Source organism: Artibeus jamaicensis, unplaced genomic scaffold, assembly GCF_021234435.1.
Source record: "Artibeus jamaicensis isolate MK-2021 breed Jamaican fruit bat unplaced genomic scaffold, CSHL_Jam_final scaffold_537, whole genome shotgun sequence".
NCBI lineage: Eukaryota > Metazoa > Chordata > Mammalia > Chiroptera > Phyllostomidae > Artibeus > Artibeus jamaicensis.
In genome coordinates this window covers 1,916,294-1,943,966 of record NW_026522047.1, presented here as the reverse complement: position 1 = coordinate 1,943,966, position 27,673 = coordinate 1,916,294, and the positions used below count along the sequence as shown (strand labels likewise).

General features: G+C 44.8%; 2 protein-coding genes across 10 annotated transcripts; one reads left to right on the top strand and one right to left on the bottom strand.

Moving 5' to 3' along the window:
- The first annotated feature begins 14 nt into the window (after positions 1-14).
- TIFA (TRAF interacting protein with forkhead associated domain) lies at positions 15-4,760 on the top strand. Of its 4 annotated transcripts, none has more exons than XM_053658203.1 (3): positions 32-83; positions 3,554-3,691; positions 3,874-4,760. In XM_053658203.1, exons 2-3 carry the CDS (start codon positions 3,669-3,671, stop codon positions 4,451-4,453), a joined length of 603 nt encoding a protein of 200 aa, XP_053514178.1. In that variant the 5' UTR covers positions 32-83; positions 3,554-3,668; the 3' UTR covers positions 4,454-4,760. The 4 variants fall into 4 exon arrangements, with proteins under 4 accessions (XP_036985725.2, XP_053514178.1, XP_036985727.2 ...); XM_037129831.2 differs by lacking the exon at positions 32-83 and adding an exon at positions 790-819; XM_037129830.2 differs by lacking the exon at positions 3,554-3,691 and having other exon boundaries at positions 15-83.
- Positions 4,761-6,682: 1,922 nt separating this feature from the next.
- On the bottom strand, positions 6,683-26,132 carry AP1AR (adaptor related protein complex 1 associated regulatory protein). 6 transcript variants are annotated; one of them, XM_037129823.2, is made up of 10 exons: positions 25,791-26,132; positions 20,745-20,793; positions 19,517-19,543; positions 17,548-17,573; positions 15,829-15,925; positions 14,519-14,617; positions 12,448-12,506; positions 11,761-11,834; positions 10,868-10,996; positions 6,683-8,438 (listed from the first exon to the last, which is right to left on the bottom strand). In XM_037129823.2, exons 1-10 carry the CDS (start codon positions 25,862-25,864, stop codon positions 8,158-8,160), a joined length of 915 nt encoding a protein of 304 aa, XP_036985718.2. In that variant the 5' UTR covers positions 25,865-26,132; the 3' UTR covers positions 6,683-8,157. The 6 variants fall into 6 exon arrangements, with proteins under 6 accessions (XP_036985718.2, XP_053514176.1, XP_036985719.2 ...); XM_053658201.1 differs by having other exon boundaries at positions 10,868-10,957; XM_037129824.2 differs by having other exon boundaries at positions 12,448-12,503.
- Between the last annotated feature and the right edge of the window lie 1,541 nt (positions 26,133-27,673).

Genomic DNA, 27,673 nt, shown 5'->3' with positions numbered 1-27,673 from the left:
TGATTAACGACCAGAACCCGCGCCCCTGGCGGACACACCTTCCCTCCCCAGGCGTCACCGCTGACCGCACCTGACCCAGCTCGGTGAGGCCAGAGCCGCCCCCACCCGCCCGTCCCACCCCGCACCCACACCCGCATCCGCACCCTAACTAACCCCCCTTCTCCCCGAGGTCGGAGCGCTTTCGCTGCCCCCGCACCGCCCGCCCAGCCCCGCGTGGGCCCCGCTCCGGGTAACGGGGCGGCGGGGGGTCAGGTGCGGGCTCCTGGGCGGCTCATCTGTCAGGGGACCTGCTCTCCCTCCCGGACCTCGGAGGAGACGGAGCGCACCGGGCGCCTCGCTGCCGGGCGACCAGCTGCGCTCCCCGCTCCCCGCACCCCGTCCCAGGCGGACGCTGGTTGCGGGGCGCAGGGCGCGGAGTCGCCCTAAGGCGGAGCGACTCCGATTCCTCTCGGAGCCCGGCTCTCCCCGCACAGCCTCCCCGGAGGGCGCGCTCGGGAGCGGAGGCGCAGCCCCGCCGCAGCCGGGCCTGGGAGGCGGGAGGGTCGAGGTGGGGACGGACGTGGTGGGCGGTGCGGGCCGCGCGGGGCGGGGCGCGGACGGGGATCGCGGGGGCGGAAGGGCCGGAGCCCGCGGGGTCTCCGAGCGGCTCTGGCTGCGGGTTAGGCAGGAGGCGAGTCCGTGGTTTCCCGGGACTTTCTGGGCTTCGCTTGGCGGGAGGCCCACCCGCCCGCCGGCCCCGGTGCAGACGCCTGCGAGCCGCCGGCCGCGGGCGAAGGAAGACGCCCCCGAACGAGGCGCCGCCTCCGCGCGCCCGCCGCGGTGAGTCGGGGTCCCCGCCGCCCACGCGCGCGGAAGGGCGGCGACCGTGGGAACTGGCCCCTGCCCCCGTCCCCCCGCGGAGCTGCGTGTTCGTCGGGGAGAGGAAAGCCCTTGGGAGGCCGGGGTGGAAGGGAAACCCCTCGAGGGGCCCGCGCACCACCCAGGACAAACTCCTGTTAGCAGTCGGTCGGCCTCGTTTTACGAAGCAAACGCTGAAAGCGGAGGAAATGCCGGCGCCAGGACCACGCAGGGGCGCCCGGCTGTTAAATGGCGCGGACACCTGGCTCCTTTAACCAGAAATGTCGCTTTTCGCGCGCGACTGTCGAAGGCCAAACCCCGTCTGCGAGGCGAGGAGAGCGGTGTCTGCGCTGGCGCGGCGGGACCTGGAGCGGGAGGCTGGGCCGCGGCCGTGGGGGCCGGGCCGGTGCGCGGCCCGACGCCGCCCCCGAGGTCCCAGGTGGGCGCGTCCCGCCTCCGCCGCGCGGGAGCTCCGCTGCCCGCCTTCGGGGCGCTCCGGTTCCGAGAGCAGAGCCCCGCTCGGTGTCCGCTTATCTGCTCGCTGCAGGTGTTTGCTGACACGGATCACTGTTGACACCGCAGCCGTGTTTTACAGCCTGTTAGTGGCAGGTGTCCGGGTTTACAATGTTACCGATACTCAGCTGATCTCCACCTTCACTGAATTCCGAAGAAAATATTTTTGAAAATTTGAATAGACATTAGGTGCACGTGGTACAGCGTTCAGAGGTACCGAGTGCCAAGGGCGCGGTGGCGAGTCTCCCTCCCGGTCCCCAGGTCCCCTCGGCAGAGGCGCCGCTGTCCCCGCTGTAGAAGCTCATTGGTGCGCTTGTTTCTTTGGTAACTTAGGTCAGATTTGAAAAAGCTGCCTTTGAGCACCAAACAGATCAGTGTCTGCGTTCCTTGAGGTCAGAGACGGTGGTTTGTCCAACCGTGGGGCTGCCCAACAACTGCCCAGTTACCAGTGGGCACGAGTAGTATCGGGCCGCTGCGGAGTCTTTTCCCTGGTGGGGGACACGGGCGTCGCTCCGCAGCGCCAGACTCCAGCCAGGCGCTCGCTGGTTCTAATTCGCACACCCCCGAGGCTCCCTTGCTGCTGGTTATTTTAATTAGAGGGCCGTCGAGTCGCAGTCCAGGATGGATTTGCCAAGTCTGCCCTTGCGCGTTGTTGGTTCTTGCCGTCTTTGGTTTCGTAGGAATTTGTACGACAAAGCGGCCCATGATTTTGAGGTTCCTTTCTGCGGGGCGTCGGGTCTGCTTGAGCCACATGCACTATGATTCAATAATGTGCAAGCAAGTCGATTACAAAAGTAAATTTAGAATTAAAACGTGTTCCCAAACGAATAACAAAGAAACTTGCTTAGCTATGTCACTCATTGAATAAATTGACCGTTTGACTTTTAGCAGCATAACTTTGGGAAACAAGAAAGAATTGTATATTAAAAGTAAATCGCAAGAACCATAGAAAGAAAGTAAAGCATTCTGTTTTTTAACACAAGCTCTGGTATTAATATCTACTGTAGATGGCGAACAGAAAACATTGACGTTGCAATCAACCTCACCGAAGGCCCTGGATTCCCAAGGCTCAGACACAGGGTTAGAGAGTATTTCCCAGGGCACTGGGTGAGAGGTCTCAGCACAGCTTGTAACAAGTGAGGTGTATTCATATGTGTAGCTGTGGAAAAATCAGGTGTTCATGTTAGTAATTCAAAAATGCAAGTTCTGTTACGGCTGTTGTGGTGAAGAATTTTTGTAAGAGTAAAAGCAACTTTTACTGCAGCTGACTCTACAAGAGCAAGCAGTATTATGGAGGAAGGAAGATACTTTCTGTGATTATTAGTATTTACTCTATTACAGTGGTCCAGATTGTTTTTTCTTTTTGGCACCCTCCACCTAGGGATACTTTTTAAAAAACCTTTTTCTACTGTTTGAATTTTGTGATTATGTGCGTGTAATTGTTTTAAAATAGTTTCTAAATAGTAGGTCAGTGTCAAAATAACCTCTCAAAGGTTTTTGGAACTAACTCTCCTACTGTGTTACATGCTTTGCTCCACTGATTGTGGAGGCGCGCAGTGAGGTGGGGTGCAGCTGGCTGTGGCTGTCAGATGTTCGTGCTGCTTGTGGTTAGTGACAGTTTGTCTGTCCAGTCATTAGGAACCACTGACATAAATAAATAATCCAGTATGAGGAGAGGCCATATTTAGAGTTACTGAGAACTATTTAGGAATTTTTTAAAGTTATGTAATGTGTAAATTTTAAAATCATAAGAGTAATCTTGACTGGTGTGGCTCAGTGGACTGAGTGCCGGCCTTCCAACTGAAAGGTCGCCAGTTCGATTCCCAGTCAGTGCAAATGCCCGGGTTGTGGGCCAGGCATCAGTTTATCTCTCCCGGATGGATGTTTCTCTCCCTTTCTTTCTCCCCCCTTTCCCTCTCTGTAATAAAATAAAATAAAATAAATAAAGTCTTTAAAAAATATAAAAAACCAGAAGAGTAAAATAACCTTTTAAATTACTGTTTTAACCATTTACGTACTAAAAATATAAACGAGGATAAAGGTAAATGTTGCAATTATTCATGGCTTTTGAATTCTTTACTCAGGTTTCACAGTTCGTATCCATCGAATTCTAAGTTCATAAACGGCAGGTTTCATGTGCACATCCGCTGAGGGCATTCCGACCAAGCAGCTCTTTATTCCCGATTCTCTTTTTAAAGTGCAGGTGTTGCTTTGTCTGGGCCTCAGCCATTCTCTTTAAGTGAGAAGGAACCTATGAACCACTTTATTATCAACACTTATTCCAGGATTACCTGTATGGTCTTTTCCTCAAAACCGAAATGAAAAATAGAGATAGGAAAAGGTAACACACCAGTTCACAGGGTTGGGATATGACTTCACACACAATTGAAAGTATACTATGTATTCTTTTCTATTTTAAAATCTAAACAAATCACCTGTCAGAAGATTGTCATCAAATTGTTAGATTCGAGCTCCCATTGCCTGACGCAGGGAGGGAACTAACGGGCCGCTTGCCTCTTGCAGCCGCCGGGGCTCCGCTGCCATCATGTCCAGTTTCGAAGATGCTGACACGGACGAGACCCTGACTTGCCTCCGGGTCACGGCTTACCACCCGGGCCAGATGCAGACTGGGGTATTCCAGTCGATAAGGTTTCACAACCGAGAGAAACGGCCGTCCTGCGAAGTGCTGAGATTTGGCCGGAATTCCAACGTCTGTCAGTATATTTTTCAGGACAAACAGGTTTCCCGAGTTCAGTTTTCCCTGCAACTGTTTAAAAAGTTTGATAGCTCAGTTCTCTCTTTTGAAATTAAAAATATGAGCAAGAAGACCAGTCTGATTGTGGACAACAAGGAGCTGGGCTACCTAAATAAAATAGACCTGCCGTACAAGTGCATGGTCAGGTTTGGCGACTACCAGTTCCTGATAGAGAAGGAGGAGGGAGAGTCCCTGGAGTTCTTCGAGGTTCTGTTCATGATGTCTCCAAGATCACTCTTGCAAGAACACAACTGGCCGGCGCATCCGCCTGTTCCCGAGTATTCCAGTGTCTCGTCCTGCTCCACCGGGAGCACTTCTCCCATAGAAATGGATGAAAATGAAGCATGAACATGGACGGCAAGAGGAGAACTGAGGATGGAGAGCTGTTGTAGACCCCCTGCAGATACTCCCTTGGTTGTGTGCATTAGTGTGGTATCTTCCTGTCATGTTATGCTGTCAAATTTGGGGTCTAGTGCAACCATTTTGAAGTCTGTTTGTGTTAGACATCGACTTGGTCACTTGCTGCATTCCTGCATGTATTGAGGATAATTTTAAGTGTACATCTGTTGAAAGTTAATGTATACAAAGAAAGTATACATTCTTTGTGATGAAGAGAGTTCTCAAATAAAGTTACACTAGTTTTCTTTTTATGCTTGATTGTAGTCCTGTGTTTTGTTTTGTGAGAGCCATCTTTCGGTCATATGATTTCACAGCAGCCATTGGTTTTCAAGGTCAAGGCTATGGACAGTTGTTACTGGTGTTGTAGCCTGTTGGTACTTGTGGTACCAGAGTCCTGGGAGCGTATTATGTTTTGGAGTGGTGTCTGTGCATCGCTGTGGTTTTAATAGAGAAGTTTATTTGGTCAATAATATCTTGACTTTTTATTTTTCTATGGAATTGTAGTGTTTATTCCCAAGAATAAAGTTCTTGTCTATATTCAGCATCTAAAAACAATATTTTAAACATTTTAATGAGCCACTGTGTTTAGTTTAAAATTGTTTTCCAGTTTCTTACCAAATTTTAAACTGATTTTTATGAACTCCAGAATTTTAAATTCCATGAATTCAAAATGTTTGCAGCACATCCGTGCACACAATAAAATCAAAGCCTAACCTCTGACCATTCTCTCTGAAACTCTCTGAGTAAAGAACTGTCCCGGGACTGCGTTCAGGGCCAGAGTGGCCAGTGGTCGCTGTGCGTGCAGACACCTGCAGCTCCATCTCTCAAGCATGTGGGGGCGGTGTTCTCCACCCACACCCACCCCACAGGCCAACACCTGCCACCAGGAGTGCCCAGGTGCTACAAGACTGAGCAGCCACCCAAAGAACCTGACCTCCCAATTCCAGCTCCAACCAAGGGTCCGCCTGGGTCCTCAGGTCACACTGAGTAATAGCTGCTCAGAGGGTGGAGGGGGAGTGTTGGAGACAAGGTGCTGCAGCTGAGGTGAACTTGCAACGCGCCCCTTACCTGCTCATTTGTCCCAGCTGGCAGACTGCGGGGAGATCTGTGGCGAGGGCCCATGAGGTGAGGGCCTGTGCAGTGAGCTCGGGTGGGTCACCTGCTGTGACCTGACTCCACCCCTTCTTTCGTCCCCACATCTAACCCAGTAGACATTCTTGTGGGCTCCACTTCTAAGATTCATCCGCTCCGCATTCTCACGGCCATAGCACAGGTTGCCCTCTGACAACCACCCCAGCACGGCAGCTGGAGCAAGTTTTCCAGACGGCCAGCGTGCTCACTCTGCACGCCGGCCTCCTAGTCCATGTTGAGTGAGACCCTCCCTGAGTGGTATTCCCACGCTCAGAACAGGCCAAACGCTCCCGCCTCACCCTGTGCCTGCTGGTCCCTGTGCTCACCCCTCTTTTCACAGGCCCCCTAACCAGGCTGGGCTGGGCTGGCTCGGCTCCTGCTCAACAGCATCTCAGTTCAAATTGCATCTCCTCACAGGAGACTCCCAGGGCTTACCCAAACCAGTCTTTTGGCCCCTTGCTACCCTTTATCCTATCATCTTGCATATTTCCTAGTGATGTTCTATGACTTTCTATGTACATGTTTACTCGTTATTGTCTGTCTCTCACCAGAATGTAAAGAGCAGAAACTGTGTCTTTGCTGACACATCCCCATCACTGTACCAGACAGATTCTTTGATATGTATTCTCTGGATAGATCAGTGTCATTTATAGCGTCTTTTAGTAAATATATAAAGTGTTTCTGCCTTGGCTGGTGTGGCTCAGTGGGTTAGGCGTTGTCCACAAACTGAAGGGCCGCCAGTCGATTCCCGGTCAGAGCACAGGCCTGTGTTGCAGGCCAGGTCCCCAGTAGGGGGCGCGTGAGAGGCAACCACACGTTGATGCTTCTCTCCCTCTCCCTCCCTTTCCCTCTCTATAAAAATAAAATCTTTAAAAAGTCCTTTTCTCAGCTGCTAAAATACACATATCCTCAAGTTTAGTTCCAGCCTGCTTTCCTAATTAATCTCCTTTTTGTTTTCATTGCACATTTAATAAAATAATCATGTATGTCAGAGTTATCGTATGTTTATGGAATAAAGCAATAATAAAGTGTTTAAATGTAAAAATGTGTTTATTCACAACCCTTGAGAAGTTACCATTCCTTCAAAAAATTCTTTATGAACAAAATGCCAAAAAAATTACAATAGTAGCTTATGGCAAACCAAAAATATACATCTGATGTATACAAACTTTAAAAAGCATAGCACAGGCATTGGGAATACAAATTACCTTGAAAATATTTCCCATGACATAGTAACAACTGAAAGTTTAAGACAGACATAAACGATAGCATTATCTAAAATGTCTTCATATTTGAAGTGTCATTTATTTCTATGAGCTAAAAAGAGATGAAACTATAGGTGTCACTGCCTAGCAGTTCAGCTGTGGAAAGGACCACGTGGTTTTTCTTGAGTTCAGCCAGGACTGTAAGTCACTATGTACACCTGACCCTTCTACACCACTGGGGACATGCGCAGCCACTATTGCAAGAAAAAGGAACACAAAGGCAAAAATTGAGAATCTGCTTCCTGAAATCACATCAATCCTCAAAAAAATCAAGACAAGCAATTAGGGAGTGTCTTATGTCCTTGGCCTTTTAAATTGATACCTAAACTTCAGAGAAGAGTTTGTTGTATATCACAAAAAGTAGTTACATAATTTATATACTTAGTTCTACCCCATTAATGTGCCTTGTATTACAAGGCAAAGGAAAACAATAAAAATCAACAGATCCTTTCACACCAGAAAGGATTTTATTTACTTTGAAATACCCGTATTACCTTTTAAGGTTTCCTTTCTTACCAAACCATGCACAAAGAATATGTTCTGTGTAAAATCTTTCTAAGACCAATCATTGAAAATACAAAATTTTAAAAAATGACACCTAGAAATGTAATATCTCAACAAACTTAAAGTCAGTATTCATTTATAGTGCCTGTAAAAGGAAGTGAGAAACCTAAGCCTATTTATTTTCTTCAGTGTTACTTTTGATTACCAACTTCAACAGTCCAAACTCTGAGAGCTTATTTTTCATATCAGACCCTTTGTTTCAGACTAAATCAATGTTCTCATACTTGGATGCACAGTAAGTATAGAAAGAAATGATACTTGAGCATTTCTTTAAGGTCAGCTACTAAAATTAACTGTGGTTACTACGAGACAATCAAATTTAAATCAGTGGTAGGAATACATAATGTTGGAAAAAACCCACTATTCTCTGACAGTCCATCCTCATGCTCTCTCATGTCTGCTGAGCATTAACACAAAATGCCTCAACGTTTTCATAGCTACTGAAATAAGCTTACGAAAACACACTAAGCCAAACTATTAAAGCTACTTTAAAAATGAAAATCTACAAATATTAAACAAGAATCCTACAAAGAAGTTAAAACAAATGCTAACATGACAGAACCATTCACTTGTTCTCGGACAACAGAAGGCAGGTGATGAATTGCACTTAATTCTGAAGCGCTCCGACGCAGTCCTTGCCTCCCTGGAACGGCCGGCCGGGCCTTCGACACTGGGCCCGACCCCTGAGCAAGGTCACAGGACTTCACCTTCTCGCTTCTGCTGATCTGCACGGGGCTGCTTTGCGATGGAGTCGGACAGTTCTAGGACAGGGTTCACAAAGCCAGAGTATTCGGAATTGCCGTTGTCGTCCACATCGGCGCCCACGAAGTCGCTCTCCCACTCCAGCCCGTTGGAGTCATCAGAGGCTGACGCAGCATGACTTCCCGGAGTCCGGCCCCGACCCCGGAGCGCCGCCCGGAGGATGTCTTCCTCCGTCTTAGAACGCTCCCTCACCGGAAGCATTCGATTCATTCCTGTTATTGGAGCAAAGGTATTACAAATCTCAGTGAAGATTAAAAAGCTTTATTAAAAGAGTTTTGCCCTGGCTTGTGTAGCTCAGTGGATTGAGCTCAGGCTTGCGAACCAAAGCATCCCCGGTTTGATTCCCTGTCAGGACACGTGCCTGGGTTGTGGGCCAGGTCCCCAGTAGGGGGCGCACAAGAGGCAACCACACATTGGTGTCTCCTCTTTCTCCCTCCCTTCCCCACTCTCTAGAAATAAATAAAATATTGTAAAAAAATGACTTCCCACCGTAACAGTACAGTTTGTACTGAACAATCAGACTTGACTTGCGGATTAACCTAAAGGGCCAGCACTATGGGGCCTTCTCAAGGGTGATTGACGCGCGTCACCTAGAGCGCGCCTTACACAGAAATGGTGCTGCTCCTCAGCCAAGGGCAGTTTTGACGCCACGATGACCATCTGATGAGACGAAACGTCTGAAGAGCCGTAAGTCAGAGTGGGCGGAGGGCCTCAAACAGCTCTTAGTCTTACACGGACAAATCCCGAACCAGCCAAACCCTCTCCTACCAGATGGTGGTTTCCTTTCCCAGGGGTGAGAGTAACTCTAATGATGACAGCAACACCACGCACCTCTATGCATCCCGCACTTGGCTCCCGGTAATGCTCTATGTGAGCCACGCGTGTTATGCGCATGTCATTCGGCTCTGCTCTACAGGCTGGAAGTTGCTGAGCACGAAGAGAAAGTCACCACTCGCTGTCCCGGCTCGCACGCCCGCGCCCCTCCCATTCTCTGCCACCGCCAAGGAGCAGAGACGTTTCTAGGGAAACTATTCTAGACCTATTTCTGAACAGAAATTTGGCCAGTAAACTGGAGGAAAAAGAGTCATTGTATTGGCAGAGGGAAGGAGGATAGAAATTTGTAAGTGTGGGATCAACACTAGTAATAGAATTAAAATCTAGGACTAGAAAAGGGATTATAAGAGAATACCGATAGACACATTCAGTAATTTTGTTTTCTGACCTTAAAGAATCAAACCCTACAGTTACAAAATAACACTTAAATCTGTATCAGTATTGTCTGTCACTTGTGAAAAATCATGGACTCAACCCAGCAGAACAAGATATTTCTATAGACAAGAAAAATATGAGCTGCATGCTAATATAATTTTGTGGATTTGTATTTCACTGAGTAAGACTATTTCTAAAGGAAGCTGGTTCCTACTACTTTCTAGTGGGCTCTGTCCTCGCCTAGTTAATTAATAATTCTGTTAAGGATTTAAATAATGACCTCAAAGCTATATTATCTACAAATCTAATTAGTACAGGGCATGGATGACAAGATCAGGAATTAAAATAACTGAAAGGCTTCAGATCAAATGGAACAAGATGCTAAAATAAAAATCAATTTAAGATCTGCTAGAATCCACACTTCATCTTAGCCAAAAGGCCAGGAAGTGACTGCTGACTGGAAACCAAATATGCAGTAACATAAGTACAGGATTAGGGAAAAAGTATTTAGATGAAAAGAAAACTTAAGTTAATGCATCTTTGGTAAAATTATTCAAGTCCCTGCTGTATCTGCTTCTTCGTGGATAAAACAAATAGCTTTGACTGGAGGCAATCTAAGGTCCATTCCATCTCAAAATCCCATGAAAACTTTAATGCTTATTAGTGTTCTTAAAGTCCTGTATTCTATAATTGGTTCTTCCTTTTTGGATTATTTATTTCTTAACATGAAAACCTGGACTTTATTCAGTGGAATAGACCTTTTTAAAAAATCCGCATTTTAGCTATAATTTTGAGTACTTACTATGTACAACACCCTGTATTTGGTGTTTTATAGAAATTTTATTTAATTTTCACAACACTCATGCCTTCATTTCTTCAAATATTTGTTAACTGCCCATTCTGTGCCAGGCAGAAAGGACATACCAGTGAACCACCCTTTAAAGTAGGCTTACTATTCTTTTCATGTATACAAACTGAATCTTAGAGAAATAAAGGAATCGACCAAAACTGCGACATCGAGGAGAATATCCAGGTAAAATTCAAATTCAGTCTGTGTTATAGCTTCTGTAGTGCCAAGAAAACTAACAAGTTGTTAATTTATTTATAGATACCAAGGTAACTGACGTTGGCTTTAGGTTGCCCACAAGGGGGCAGCAATTCTTCTTACTGATGATCAATGGGCTGGATTACAAAACCCTTAAAATGAGAAATTAAATTCTCTAAATCTTAAAAAGAATTAAAAATTAAGCAACTTTCTAAATAACTTATTAACTAATGATAACTACTAACAACAAGAATCTAAGAAATGTTTATACTGACTTTTCTAAGTCTTACATTCATTTCAGTTTAAATTACAGTAAAATACCAACTTGGTATCTATACACTAACACAGTACATTAAACAGTTCAGGTACATGGAGAACATAAAATACCTTCCTCATCTTCCCACTCCAGATCTATGGACGTGCTGTCATCGTTCCCACTGGTCGATTTCGTTTTGGTCATTAAGTCACAACTGCTTTCTGTGTTTGGAGTCAGAACGGTGGCGTCGGACGAGAGTCCTAGAACAGACACCAGATGCCAGTGCACGTGGCTGTGCACCCCTCCCTCCCTTCGCCCGCCTTTCCCGCAGTAACTGTCTCCCCGAACCTCACTCAGCCTTTTGCTGTCACAGGAAACAATGACTGAAACCACTACCTTTGTGCCTTTGTTCAGAACACATAGGGCTTTTGTGTTTATTTTTTATTTTGCCATCTAGCAGCACAGTAGACATGCAAATGTAAATGCACCATCACTTTTTAAGTACAATGAACTCCAGGTATTATTCTTAATAGTCTATTACAAAGGGAGCAAAAAACAAATGAAAAGAAAAAAATGGCAGAACAAATGAAGAGAGGTCTGTATTTTCAAGAGGAACCACTACCATGCTGGTATTACTGAGAGTTTTCACTGGGAGTTTGCAAATGTGGAGAGAGCCATTTTCATCTTATGAGTCAGCTTCTAAGAATTAAAATAAATGCACTTTGCACGGCTCCCCTACCTCCCCTTTCTTTTCCTGGGGAGAGACATGGGGTCAGAAATGGAAAATGGAAACCCTGACTCCCCATATGAATCTACAGAAATAGCCTGAGACTGTATTTTGGCCCAACTCCTTTTGAAAAAGGAAAAAGGATATTGTTTAGTTAAGGACTTCTAACTGACCCCTCTGGGCAATATGAACCGAAGGGGGATGTTCTACAGAAACAGAGCCAGGACCTCCAATTACCATCTGTTTAATTTACGTAAAAAAACTTAAAATGCACACAGAATATTTTAAAAGACTTACTACTGCCTCGAAAAACTTCATATTGTGACTTTATATTTCTCAAACAAGATTCAAAGTCGTCTTCTGGTCCGGAACTGTATTAAAAGTGAGGTAATTTTTATATATATTCATAGTAGATATAACATAATGCATATTTAATGTGACATTTTTGGCTTGATGGTTTATCCCACCCAAATGCATAATTGCTGTATAAATATAACAGCTCAATAAAAATAGGTCTTACTTTTCTTACTGTTAGTAATATATTGAAAATAAGATTTTGGTTAATCCTGATGTCAGATCTCCAAAGCTCAGCCGCAAGTATAACTTTACGATTTATGATAATGAACCATGGGAAGATTTTCTCAGTAAGGAAGCACTCTTCCAAAAACGACCGCACACGTGCTTTACTGTGAGAGAAGAGTGCGGAGGACACACGCAGCAGGTGTGCACAGCTTCTCCCAGGCTTCCCATGGGGCGCGGCATCATTTTCTGCATGGAAGATGTGACCACTCTTAAAGATGCCATGGAGTCCATTTGAACAAAGGATGATCATTTTTCAAGATAAAGAAAGCAAGTGGTCTCAGTATTCTTGCAAGACAGTGTCTCTGAGAAGCAGTCATGTTTAGGGACCCGCAAACCTGAGTGTGTGTACGGACATGCAGACACAATGTTTTCTCCCAGAAGGGAAGGGGGTTCGCTAGTCACCTTGCATACGCGGCACCGGCGGGGGGGCGGCATCCAGGCCCGGCGCTCGGCCTTCCCTGCTTTGGAAACACGAAGCAGAGCAAAGTCACTGCTGTACAAGCGTGGTGGTTCAGACCATTTGCGCAATGCCAAAAAAGTACTCTTTTGTGGTTTAAAAAGAAAAACTTAGTAAGTTATTCTATTGAAGTCTTTTTCCTGAAATTCATCACCATTCACTTCTACACGGTTATATTTATGGGTAGAATTTCTCTCAATTTATCAGTGTATAATCCTTAAGTGATCAGAATACTCAGTGTTTAAAAAAAAACTTTAAACACACACACACACACACACACACACACACACACACTTACCATTCTTATTACACCTAGGAACCAGTGGTAACTGGAAGGATGAGGGGCAGGAAGGGACTGGCTGGGACAGTGCAGAGGTTCCCACTGGGGCGAATGCAGCCGTCGGGCCCAGAAGGCTGGGCAGACCTGGCTCTGACAGCGACTAGCTGTGTGTCCCTGGCACGTCCTATACTCCCTGTTTCCCCATTTGCCAATTACAGAGGCTGTGAGATGCCCCAGCAAACGCGGCAGTGAAGGCCAAAGGCGCTGGCCTGGGCCTGTGCACCTGTGTGCGGGCTGTGGAGACTCTTATGTGCTCATGTTGCGGTTCAGTCTGGGAAGTGCAGAGTCAGAGAACCCAGAGAAACGCCGCACAGGCGATGCCTGCAGTCTTTCAAAGGCGAGCAGCAGAGAACCTATCACAGTAAAGGAGCCGTCTACATTATAACCAGAAAAGTACTTTTATTTCTTAGTGCAGGTGAGTTAATTTTTTAACTTTCTCACTGTTCAGAATTTACTAAAACAAAAATCATTCCCCGTGTGATATGATTATTCTGCGGAAACACACGAGAGTGAGATAAAAGATACAGGTCACGGGAAATCACACGGCCTGATTTCCAGTGTGATTTACTCAGTTTCTTCCAGTCACAGCGGCTGACTGTGGCGTGATCTGCACTGCGCTGGTTCACACGAGAGTAGAGAGTTCGCACGGGCCAACTGTGTCGGCAGGTACTGAGCGGGCCACTGACCGGGTGCTGTGGCGCGGGACTCTGGCCCTGCCCTGTGCCCGTGGTAGACTCTGCAGCAGGCACCTCGCCTCTCTGCCCCGTTCTCCTTGTCTATGAAATGGGGGCTCAACACACTACCCACCCCCTCGGATTGTTATGAGGATCGCAGAAGGTGAAACTTGTGAACTGTTGAGAACACACCTGACACTTAGCCAGGGCCCTGTCACGTCTGTTAGTAAAGCTGTCTGGCACCGTGACACGCTCACTGCACGTCATCAGCACTGGGTAAAGATACGTAAACCTGTTGCCTTCTCTGATAAGGGGCCAAAGATTTCTCAAGACCCAACTCCCGACCTCCCAAAGACTCAAGAATAAAGGTGAGAAATATGCAAGATCCCCGTGGGACAAACTGCCCAGCTTACCTGACTCTGGGAAGTACAAGAAATTCTAGCAATTAAAGGACTTGTTTAGAAAAATGAACAAATTAAACTTACAAAGGCTATTTTTGCCCTTTTTCTAAGAGTACATTTATTTTTCCAAAAGAATACTGGATTTCAGAAAACTGAAACTGATCTTCAGGATAAATAAGAGTTAGTGTCTGCTAATCTAAGGCAAAAGAGTATTCAGAATCAAAAATATAATTTGATGTTATTTCCAGCTGTTAAAAGTTCAACTAATTTGCCTTTAAATTTCTAAAGACAGCCTGGCTGGTGCAGCTCAGTGGATTGAGCGTCGGCCTGCAGACCAGGGGATCGCGGTTTGATTCCCAGTCTGAACACATGCCTGCAAGGCCAGTTCCCAGCAGGAGACGCATGAGAGGCAACTATACATGGATATTTCTCTCCCTCTCTCCTTCACTTCCCCTCTAATCTTTAAAAAAATTCCTAAAGATAGAGGCATGAATACACTTGTCAAACAGAAAGTCCTTGACTCTAGGGGACAGGAAAGGGCTGACTCGGCTCTGTCGGGAACACCAGGAGCGAGCAGCCGGTGGAGGCTGGCCTCCCTCACCTCCTCGCGCCTTCGCTGCATGGCTGCCCTGGCTGCTTCACGCTGGGCAGCGTATGAAGCTTCTTCTTCTAGTCTTAACTTCTCCTCTTGTAAGGCTAACTGTGCATGAACAAAACAGTAAGGATTAACAAAAGCAGAACCTGTCTAACTGCTCTAAAAATTAAATGTTCCTATTTACAAAGTAAAAAATAAATGATTAAAAATTTGATCTCTACAAAGCATAATGGAATTGAAACTTTTGTGATTTCTTATTTCAGTTTCTCCTTTTACAAATAACTCAAATGAACTCAATCATATCACAGAATTGTTTAGAAACGGAAATTATGAAATAGCAGCATCTAATCTGCATAAATACAAAACTGCTTCTTTCTCAGAATTCTCAACAATCATTGTAACACCTGTCACCTGACCAGCTGAAGGGTTCTGGGCCTCCTATGGCCCATCAAGTCACCATCAACTAAAGTGGACTAAACGAGCTTCCAGAGGTCATGTCTCATCGTCTCCCAAATTGTCTTACTATCAAGTTGTTCAAAAATTACTTTTCAAATTTAAGTTCTTGCCCTTCTAATAGCATGCAAACTACTTTAGTGATAATCTATTGCATTTCAAATGAAAGTTAAGCATCAACCTGGCTGGTGTGGCTCAGTGGACTTAGTGCTGGCCTGCGAACAAAAGGGTCACCAGTTCAATTCCCAGTCAGGGCATATGCCTGGGTTGCAGGCCGTGTCCCCAGTATGGGGTGTGTGAGAGGCAAATGCAAGTTAATGTTTCTCTCCCTCTTTTTCTCACTCCCTTCTCCTCTCTCTAAAAATAAATAAATATTTTTTTAAAAACTTGAACATCCAATTTTGAACAAAATTATTTTTCTTCAAGCTAATATTATTAGCTGTTATAGATCATCTATTATAATTACAGGCCATTCTGTGAATACATTATAATAAATACAACAGTTAGGATTATAAGAAGTGCTGGCTTCACTTACTAAGAACAAATTTATCTGAAACAAAGACTTTAAAAAAACACACTTATTGTGAAACAGTAATTTTTTTAAATTGGTTTTAAATACGAAGGTACAGGTATGAGGACAATGCATTCTCTTCACTGCTGGCTGTATATGACTGCTGACGTTACTTAACCTGAATGGAAACAAACGATAATAGGCTGAAATAATCTTTAACTCTTAAATAATTTCATCTGTATATGTCTAAATAGAGGTCCAATGACTCTGTATGCAATATATTATTTAATGACAACTTTCCCCTATAAACAGACCCTTTATAATATATAAAAGCAACATAAAAAACTTTTACCTCTTTTTGAATTTTCATATCAAGATCTTTCTGTTTTTCAGCAATAGAATCATAATGCCTCTCTCTTAAGTCAACAATTTCTTCCTCAGTGAGAGGCCTACAGAGAAAAATGAGGGTGAAAAAGAAAGAAAACTTCTGATGACTGAGTCCCAATAAAACACTCAGAAAAGCAGTGAAATTCTGAAATTTTACTACAAAAATGTATCGACAAATTTGATGTATAACTTCGTTAGAGTAAAAAGCAGACATTCTAACGGTTGCTATATTCTGGTAGAAAGCTGAGTAAGATGACATGTTACAGAGCACTTTTCAACTACAACCATTTTTGAAGAAATGTCAGCTCCACTTCGCTCTGGCTCTGCCGCGGCCTTCCGACCGCCTCCCCCGGTGTGCACCACGAAGCACCCCAGGCTGCCCATCCCGACCACGTGCTGGCCCACGTCCCCCCAGCCAGTGCAGGTGCCACGGCATCCATGCCACCTTTCACGACACGCGTCCTTCCTGCACCTCTGCTGTAACGCCTCCCTCCCCCCACTGATGCACCCTTTCTCCTGAGAAGTGTCAGAGTGAGTCCTGCACGTTTGGCCCCCAGCAACAACCCTTCCTTGTTCACGGCCAAGTGCCTCTCACACCCCACCCCAACCCTCAGGATCATCACACAGTCCCCGAGTTCCTTAGTCAAACTGTTCTCTGTACAGTCAATCTCACCCCACTTTGGGAAATGGGGAGCATGCACCACCAAGTCCTTCGAACTCTGCCACCCTCCTACCAAAGTCTGCCCTCCCCCTGGGCAGAAGAATCCTCAGCCTGCGGAGGCCTCTGCTGCAGGCCCACTCCTGATGCTTTCCCAGTGGAGCTGTCTGTCCTCACCCCACCCCAGCACTCTGCTGCTCCAGCTGCCAGCAGGCACCCTCAGCCCACTCTCAACCTGCTTCCACCTGTCTTCGGTGGGAAGGAAAGGAATCCTTCATCTGACCTAGGTCTACCTCCAGCTACTGCTCCTTCTTTCATCCCCTTTCAGCCCAGATTCCAGCAACTAAATGTCCAGTATCGACAGCACACCCAGGACTTGGCATGTGCCATGCTCTCTTCTTGGTGCTTTATGTGCATTAACTAATTTTACTCCTCACAGCAACCTTGTCGACACAGAGGTTATACATGTGAGAGGAATAAGGGGGAGACAGGTCCGAGCCAGCACCCAGGACGTGACAGAGCTGGAGCCCCAGCAGGCCAAACCCCTGCTCAGAGCTCCTGTGCTTCCTGCCCTCTACGCACTTCCCCCGATTTTCTCAGCAATCACTGCAGTTCCCTCTGCTCCATTTCTAATAATTCTGGCGCAGGCAGTCACAGGTAGTACTATGGTTCTAGGTACTACAGAAAGATATTTAAAAACCTGTAAGTAGTAAAATGAGCTTTAGAATGTCATAAGAAAGTGAAAGGAGACAAAGTTAAAAAATTAAAGAAAATGTAAATGGTTTTTTATGAACCAAAAAAACCACATTAACAACCTAGTAACAACTTAGGTTCGAGGGAAGCGGCGAGGCACTATGCACATTAAATTGTTTGAGGCACATTTATTTGCCTCAGTCTCACAGGAGGAGAAAGATCAGGATCTGAAATTCGAAGTGTTCAAAGCAAACCGACGACAGAGCCCGGTTCTTGGAGAGCTTCTGCGGTTCCAGCAGAAGTTACTGAGATAGACAGACAGACAAACCTTACCTATGACTGCTTCCTGGGCTTTCCCCCTGTATAAAAAATGAATTAAGTAATTAAACGTTTTCATTAGCCGAATTCTATTTCAAGTAAGCCAATACAAATTTTACTTAATCAAAATATTCGCACTTACCTATTTTTAACACAGTAAACAAGTTTAATGTGTATTTAAATGAAAAGCTTTAATATTTTACTATTTTGGAAAGGCGAAATTTTATTTAATATCTAGCTTAATTATGTGAAAACAAAATGCAGGATATTTCTTAATTTTTCCTACAAATATTTATCCTGTACCCAGTGAACATCCGGGGTCAGGCTTGTACCAGACGTGTCCTCTGTGCCCTCATCGCTCACGAATTCTGTGTGTGCAAATTCGCCGACCTGGGAAAGTGTGTTAGCAGCCTCACAGCCAGCGCCGCCTGCGTGCTGAGGGTCCCTCGGAGACCAGCGAGGAGCAGCAGAGCTTGGCGCTGCCTGCGTGGCCGGGCAGGGGTACAGCACGCAGTGCTTCACACCGCTTCAGCTCGTGCTGTGTTCTTTCTACAAGCCGTTTCATGCACACCACACTTCTTGCGGTTGTATGTTTTTATTGATGATTTCACTGTTTAAAATTACCCCATGCGCAGTGCTGCGGTGCTGTTTAACGTCCCTCAGCACAAGAAAGCTGTGGCATTCCTCTTACGGAGAGAATACATGTGTTAGACAAGCTTTTTTCAGGCTGAGTTGCAGTGCTGTTGGCTGCGAGTTCAAAGTTAGTGACCCAATAACATGTATCAAAATAAGGTGTCAAACGGGAACATAAAACAAGTTTATATAATGATCAACAGGTGGAGATGCTGTGAGCAGGAGCGTGTGGGAACCAAATTCTGTTTGTCCCCTTGGAGTGAGTTCCGGAAGCCCCCACTCCAGCACCACAGTCACTTCGAAAAACCTAACTATGGTGAATGAAAATCAACTGTTCTTGTTGTCTGTCACAGGATATGAAATTACCTATCGTATTTTGCCTCCAGGCAAACTATAACTAATTGCAAGACTGATTTGGGTTCATGTATCTGTCTTATACAAATAGGCTATTTACATCTGACAGTTAAAATATATGACAAAGTAACAGTAAAAATAAAATTCTAAATGATCCAAAGGAATCTAGGAAACAGCACTACACAACAGTTGGACCAGACCAAACCCAAAATATGACATGCCAGAGGAAGAGACTGGTTAGCAAAAAAAAAAAAACTTAACCCAACAGGCCCCTTAGGAAAGCACCTCGGGAAAACACACACAGCCATAAATTCCTTTAAGAAGCAGTGTGGTCCAGCCAGGTAGCTGGGCTGGCTTGAGCGTCGGCCGGACAAGCCAGGGTCTGATCCCCGGGTCGGGTGCACATGGGGGCAACGAGTCCATGCTTCTCTCTTTCTCTCCCCTGCCTTCCCTTCCTCTCGCTAAAAATGAATGGACATATCCCCAGGTGAGGGTTCTTTTTTAAAAAAGATAATGACAAAAATCAGAAACTGACAGTACAATGAATGTGTATAAATTCCACCCTCAGAAATCCATTAAAACTAAGGTTAAAGAACAGGTCTACTCTGGACTGTTGAGGAATTTTACCTACCTAATGGCACGAGGTTAGAAATATCCCTTTTTAAAGCTCCTTGGGTTCTACAGAATGCTTTTAAAATCTGCTTTATATAGCTGATATGTATAATATACGTAACTGACATACAGAACTATATATAAATTAAATTACAAATATATGTTTTACAGTAGAACTATAATTATAAGTAATTCTGAATTATTTGCTAAAACAAATTAGTGAAAGAAGAAAATAAAGAACTAAACAGTAAAAATAAACTCAAAAGATAAAATTCTAAACTGAAAGAAGATGAAGTAAATGCTATTTAAAAACTAATTAACTGTTAGAACTAATTAGATGAGTAAAGAAAACAATGTGAATTGTACACACTGCAGAAATACTTACTTCATCACTTTCTACCAGATTCTCAAACTGAAAGACAAGAAAGCAAGTGTTAGGAGAAAGGTCTAAGATGCCCGTCCCACAAACAACGATGCCACATTTTCACCTAAAAAAATCATGTGTCTCCATATTTGTAGGATACTTTCAGTCTCTTTTTATACACCATTTCATTTGATGTATATTTAACAGTCCTAGAAGAGAGCCAAGACAAGCTATCTTTGATTTATGACTTTACATGAAAAACAAAAAGGAGAATTACAGCAAGTTCCCACATAAATCAGAAACTGATAAATAAAACTTTCCCCTGAATCAAGTATTTCATACAGGTGTTTAAACCCACACTGCTAGAATTTTCCACTTGAATTCAGAATAATTTAATTTTGTAAGAAGGAAAATTACTTTAAAAACTGGGACTGAAAAAGATATCTAAACAAGAATTTCTCTTATAACATTTCTATTTTTCTAGTCATTCATGTAGCTATTTATGGAAAATCTACTAAATGGTAGCACTGTGTCTTTCTAGAGATAGGAACGCAAACAATTTGATCATAATGTGATGAATAGTATGTAAAATTACCTAATGAAGGTCATTACTATTAAAATATTTGAACTTTAGCCCTGGCTGGCATAGCTCAGTGGATCGAGGCCTGCGAACCACACGATCGCAGTTCAATTCCCAGTCAGGGCATATGCCTGGGTTGCAGGCCAGTTCCCAGCAGGGGGCGCACGAAAGGCAACCACACATTGATGTTTCTCTCCTCTCCTTCCCTTCCCCTCTCAAAGATAAATAAATAAAATCTAAATATATGTATATATTTGAATTTTAAATATAATTTCATAAATAATCACTTGAAAGCAAAAAGGGTTTTCTTGTTTTCTTGGCCCTTTCTTTGTTGTCTCAAGATCAAGAAAACAATGAAAGGTTCAGAAAACATAGGAACCTAAAGGGATTACTTAAAATTGTTTAAAATTATGATCTTGAACTTATTCTTTATATTGGTTTGTGATTTTTTAAAAAACTAATTTCTGGTTTTTATTTTCAGAACCTAGATATTCTGCCAACTTCTCCCTAGTCCCCCTTCCACCAGCACTTCAATTCTTTCCTCTTCATTAGCACCAATAACACAGAAATACATAGTCCACACGAAATTCAGGTCTCGGTCCTTCTCCCTCAGTTGAAAAAAGCCCCCCAAAGGCATTTGCATCCGATCAGATCCGTGACTGTACTCACCTCTATAGTTAAATGCTCACCTCTTGAGCATGTTCTAAAATATTTGGATCTGGGAAGAAAAACAGATAAACAACTTTAAAATCAAATATAATCCTAAAACTGCATTGATATAATGGAATAAAAACATTTTCTCAACTGCACCTTAAATTCTTCTTTTTAAAGATTTCATTTATTTATCTTACAGGGGAAGGGAAGCAGAGAGGAAGAGAAATATCAGTGTATGGTTGCCTCTCGTGTGTCCCCTGCTGGGAACTGGCCTGCAACCCAGGCATGTGCCCTGACTGGGAATTGAACATCAATCCTTTGGTTCGCAGGCCCGCATTCAATCCACTGAGCTACACCAGCCAGGGCAGCACCTTAAGTTCTTTAACATACTAGGTACCTTATATTTATAAAAATAAACCAGCAAATTTACCTAAGAATATAAATACTCCAGACTGTTAGACCTAGTTATGAGTTTAAGTGTTTAGTCAAACAATATTTTCCTGTTGGTACTAATATTTACTAAATCTGTAATAAGTTAATTTACTATATTTACTACATAAAACAGAATACAGGTAAATATGAAAATGTATCTCATTGTTTTTGCCGTATCAAGAAAACTACCTTGTTAAAATACTGATGTACTAAATGCTTATGATAAGAGTATCTTCCGACTTTTGTTAAACATATGCAAAATGACAGAAATCTAAAAGGATTAATGCCAATATGCCCACAGTGATGGTCTCTGGACGGTGGGGCCATGTTTACCCAAAGCTAGGTGCTGCTGCTTCTCTTCCCAAGCCCACGCTTGGAAATAGTCACATATACACACATCAACCACATAGTCTGTTACAGTAATGTTTCTCTCGGGGGCCGAGTAATGCCTTTAATTTTAATCTTTCCCTGCATGATGTATAGTTTTTCTCAATTATACCTCAAAGAAGCTGACACTTAAAAAAAATAATCATTCTCTTCTGCTCCTAGCAGTAAAACTTACATGAAGTCAAATAAGCATCTTTGTTATGTCTGCTCTGTAGACAGGTCCCCACTGTACTCAGTGTGCGTCAGTCCGGGACAAACCACTCAGACTGCTTCACTATGGGAAGGGCTAAGAGACTGTGACTTTCACTTATCATGTGGCTTCTGTTACAGCTGCCAAAATTGATGGAAAGAACTCCTCACCCCCCACCCCCCATGTGCCCTGTGCCGCTCAGATGGCCTATTCCAGGCGACCCCATGAACGGGTGACATACCCAGAGTCCTGTCCTCATAGCCCCACTCAGCCCAGGAGACTCAGCCTGTGGCTTCTTTCAAGGAGTGAATCTTATTTTTGGGGGGGTCCTGGGTTTCCAACACCCTATTGTAAGTGAATGTGTTTCCCATCAGCCTTCTTCACTGTCTGATTCACATCCGCGTGTAGTGAGTGGGAAGAGGAGGGGTGGGCAGTCCCAGCCTGGGTCTCTAAGGACACATCTGAGCTCCTGGTGACCTCTCCTGATTCCCCCACTACTGCCCTTCCGAGTCTCAGCCTGCTCCTGACGCCTTGGCTGCCGTCTGCACTTGAACTGAGGACGGAAGCAAGGTCAGCACAGGCTTTAACAGTTTGGCATCCTCATTGTCTGTGTTGAAGTTGTGCGTTTCTTCTGCAGCCGTGATTTCTGTCTTCCTGAGACGCGGTCCTGCTTTGCCACTTTCTTCTCGCGCTCTGGTCAGAAGTCGTTTTGATCCTGGCTCCTTTCTGCCGGGGAGGCGGGGTCACCGCAGAGCTGAAGTGACTGGTGTTTCTTCCACCTGAGGGCTCCTAATGTGTCAGGATTCTTGGACAGAAACCTCCCCTTGCGTGAATATTCAAGTACATTAGTTATGATGATAGCTGAGCTGAACCAACAACACTGCAAGAACAATGATTTTAAGAAAATAACTGGATTTTCCTTCTTTCTTAACAGTCTAAAGTTCCCTAAAGCCACCTGGACTTTACATGGAGAGAGAGATAAAACATACTCCCCGAATCACGATGTAGACTAGGAGGCAGTGAACCATAGTCCATGGCCCAAACCTGGCCCAACGCCCATTTCTGTAAATCAAATCTTATCAGAACAGTCACATTCATTTACTTGAATACTGTCTTGGCTGCTCTGGTGCTAAAGCATGCAACCTTGAGTAGCTGCAACAGAGACTTTCTGACCTGCAAAGCCTAATTATCTGACCGTTTATAAAAACTGTTTGTTAATCCCTGATATAAATTTAAACCTGTGTAAAATATTATTTCCTCAGGGAGATAGGATTGTCTCAGGGTGTCGTAAAAGGCTTCGTAAGGAAGGTAATCTTTATGGATAAGAGTTCCCTGAGACAGGAAAAGAACTACCACACATAAAGGTGCCAGGAAGGAGCCCAGTCTGTTAGGAGAGGGGATACTGAGGGTGTGCAGGGGAAGGAGTGGCGGAGACCACTGATTCACGGACCGGCCCTCCCTGCCCCATGCGGCCCCACTCTTGCTCAGGGAGCCAAGTCTACAATAGCAATGCTAGGGAAAAGGTGACTAGGCTGGTACAATAGAATAAGGTTAGATTATCCTCTTACTAGTTTAAAGTAGATACTACTCTCAGTTGGAAGGTTATCATTTGTCAAGAAAGCTGAAATATGAAGGTTTCAGAATGAGTGTAAAATTACAGTAAACTCAGTGTTTTTCTTTTAATATTGTTCTCAATGTGTGTATGGACATGCCTTTCTGAATGAAAGAACAAAAAGTGAGATTACCCGCTTTACCCAAAGCAGAACTACATATAACCAGACTGTGCAGACCTCATGCTGCACATGTGACTACCACACTTCACCCTGTCCCAGAGGAAGAAAGGTGGGCAATCCAGCCTTGGGAGCTGCATGTACAGGAAGCTGCAAAGCCGGGGTGGTGTGATCCTGAGTGGGCTGCAGAAAGCCAAGCTCCAGTGACATTAAGGACAGGCGCTGGAGCGTGAGTTACAGCCCCAAAGGCAGTGGAGTGTGTTTAGATAGTTTAAATAGGCTGACTTGGCACGTCCAAGTTTGTCTCTTCAGCAGGCAAATATACTGATGAGCCTTTGTAAAAGAGATCTGCTCAGAAGACATGAGATTTGGAAGTGGTGGTGGTTGAAATCATAGTAATGGATGAAATTTCTTCAGGAGTACAGGTATATGTGGAAGGAACTAAACAAAGGAAAGACAGAGGAAAATGCCAATTTAACAGAGAGGATAAGAATATCAAGGAAGATAAGATAAAAGTGGCCCTGGCCAGGCAGCTCAGTTGGTTAGAGTCATCAGCATTCTCCAAGGTTGCTGGTTCGACCCCCCGGTCAGGGCACATACAAGAATCATTGATTGAATGGATAAATAAATGGAACGGTAAATTGATGTTTCTCTCTATATAAATAACATTTATAAAAAATTTAAAGATAAAAGTGGTGTGGCAGAGGTTAAGTGCATAGTTTCAAGGAAAGAATGGCTAATCACAAAGAATCAAGAACCAAGTTGTTGATACTTGTTGATACAAGATACTCCAGTGACAAAGTACAAGGTAATGCACTGAGAAATAATGGCAACCAAATATCTATCTACAGATTAAAGAGCCATGAGCTATGAGACAAATATAAATTACATCAAGTTTTTATGATTACCCCTAAATTTTTTGCCCTTAGCTGAACTATTAGTTACCAATCTATAGCTGAAAAAAAAAAAAACCCTACCAGGTAGAAAAAAAAAGTAAAATTTAACCTTATTCTGTAAATAACAATTAATTATACATTCACCTGTGTCTACATGTTTACTAGAAACTCCTAAAATAATATTAAAATGAATGTAAAATAATTTTATCCAGAGATTCAAGTAAGGGAACTTGTACAAACCTATGTTTACGGATTAAAAGAAACAGATCAATACCAGCATCATATTTCATTTCTTTTTTATTGATTGAGTTTGGAGCAAGTCCACAAGGGTGAGAGAGAAACATCGATTTGTTGTTCCACTTATTGATGCAGTCATTGGTCAATTCTCATGTATACCTTGACCAGGGATCCAATGGCATCTTGGTGTTGTATCTGGACGAGCTCCCATCCAGGGAGCATCATATGATTCTAGATGACCATGTCCACACCCCACAAACTCTCGTTGCCTCAAAATCAAAAGGCTTGTTTGTTGAAGGACTTCTGTGCACAAGCAGAAGGGCACAGATGCAACATTACGGTTCCTCCCTGCGGACAGTTACTCACGGATCCAGTGATACGCCTTCCCATTGAGGGACACAGGGAAGCCCCGGAGCTGTGCCTGATGACTACAGGGGCCCAGGATCCAAGTTATACACCATTTGGCTTCCATTTGCTTATGCTGAACAACCTTATGACCTAATAATGTTGGTTAAATGGGCCAGATCTGGTAACTTCGTGTTCTGTTCTAGAAACTGAAAAGGCCTTATTTCTCACACAAAGTGGCTTGGCATATTTTGAATTCTAAGTGTGAATTCCTGGGATATATTTATTAACAATGACAAAGCTAATTCCCATGGACTTTGTTCTAACCTTTTCCACACCCTGTAAAATAAAAAGGACATAACTGACTAATGGTGACATTCGGTACTGTACGGACGGGCTTTCCTGGGGTTACAGAGCTCCGGGCCTCTCCAAGTTCCAAAAAATTCACATGCAAAGGCTGCGCACGGCCTCCGCTACGGGCACCGAGAAGCCGAACGACCGCGGAGACCCCCGAGGCCAAGTCCTCGGACGCGGCGTCGCTCCGCCGCACTCAGGCGGCTGCACCCCAGAGCCCTCTGCGGCGCCCACGCGGCCAGCCAGTGTCATCGCTGCGCCGGGGCGGAGGACGCAGGGGCGCTCCCCCAGGGCGTGTCCTGGGCTGCGGGGGGCCAGTCCCGCGCCCACCCTGGAGGCCTCACCAAGGGGACGCGCCCATCGGGCGGCTGGCTAGACAGGCGCGGGGGCGCCTCGCCCAGCACCTCCCCGGCCCCGGCTCTGACGCCCGCGAGGCCACACGGCAGCAGCCGGTCCCCCATCCCGCGGCGGAGGCGAGGGCTCGGCTTACCCTCCGCCGCGCGGCAGCCGCCCTGCGTCCCTGCGGAGCCACCCGAAGCACTGTGTCCAGCAGCAGTTGCCCATCACGGCCGCCCGCTCCAGGCCCGGCCCACAGCCGCATCCGCGCCGCGCGAGCCGACGAGCGCCGGGACCCACGGCGGGACTGCCAGGCCAGGCGGCGTGGGGGGCGCGGCTGGAACAAAGGCGGTGACTATGCCCGTGGTATCTCGGTGGTGGCCGCTCGAGGACGGAGCGCCGGGATGCGGCCTCTCGCCCCGCGGGCCGTCCGCATGGCGCCGCGCGCGCTTCAGCCCAGCGAGCGGGCCGCCCTCGCTGCCAAAGGTTGCCAGGCCCCGCCCCCAGCGGCCCCAGGCCACTCCCAGAACGTCCAGGCTACGCCCTCGAGTGCGGGGCACGGCCTCTCGCTGCTGCTTCAGCCACGCCTCCAGCCTCACAGGGTTCGGATAGGAGTTCTCCCACGGTGGTCCCGCCTCCTCCGGCAACTTGTCTGACGTCATTTCCGACAGCTTCTGGTTGGGCAGCCACCAATCTGGGACCTGCTCCGTTCCGGGGTGTTGATATTTGTTTGGTTGGACCTTGACCCAACCGGGGAATCCCAGAAATGACGACGTTGTAGGAAAAGGATCCAGGAATGGGGCTGGATCTTTGTGACGGTGGAAAACCTGTATCTTGGTTGACTCAGTGTCAATATCCTGTTTGTGATACTGCGCTATAGTTTTCAATATAGTTTGTCACGTTGGGGAAAACAGGGTAAAGAGTACATGTGGTTTCTCTCTATTATTTTTTTACAACTGACTGTGATACCACAATTATCTCAAAAGCCTAATTTTGAAAAATGCAACTATATGCACTAGATGAACACGTTTTCCAATAGGCATTCTTACAAATTTTTAAAAGTACATCTGGCCTCAGTTAAAGTCATGAATGATCCTTGGAATCAATGCAAATGATTAAAACATTAAAAAATTGGCATCAATGCCCAGGATGGCATGGCTCAGCTGGTTGGAGCCGTCCTCCAGTAACTGAAAGGTTCCCGGTTGGGTTCCCGGTCAGGGCACATTCCCAGGTGGCGGGCTGGATTCCTGGCTGGGGTGCATGCATGCAGGAGGCGGCCCACCCACCTGTGACTGATGTTTCTCTCTTCCCTTCTCTCTCTCGAATGAGAATAAAATAAACCTTTTCCAAAAAATTTACTTCACTGATCAAAACAATGCAAATTAAACCTCATTATTCACTTGTCAGGTTGACAAAAATTTACAATTCAAATGTTCACTCCCCACGAAAGTACAGCGAAGTGGTATTCTGAATTGCTAGGGATAGTAAAACTCTGAAAAATCCTTCGGAAATATTTACCAAGAGAAAAAAGAAAGTAAATGCTTAACAATTGGAAGAATAGTTAATTCAATGAATAGTTCATTCAATAGTTAATATTATGGTACCATCAGAAATGGTTTTGAAAAAACTTTAGCAACATCACAAAATGCTGCTGAATAATGTTGCATAAAAAAATCAAGGTAGAAAATAATATATAATGGTTTCCAAATCATGTCTAAAATAAAGCATATATATCTTACATACACATATACATTCATTCTTACACTCATATATTCCTAAGGGAAAATAAAAATGATATGATCAATATAAAAATATTAGCAATAATTATGTCAAGACTGTCGATTTGAAATTTTCTTATATCCCTCAATTTTTCTACATTGGTCATTTAATACTTCTGTGATTAAAAAACCCTTTTTTAAGCTAGCCTATTGGCAGCTTTAAAAAAGAAATTACTTTTTCTAATTCAATTTGACTCCAAATTCAATGAAGTCTGGTAACAAATGAAGATATTTAGAAGGTGATGAGAACTCGAACATG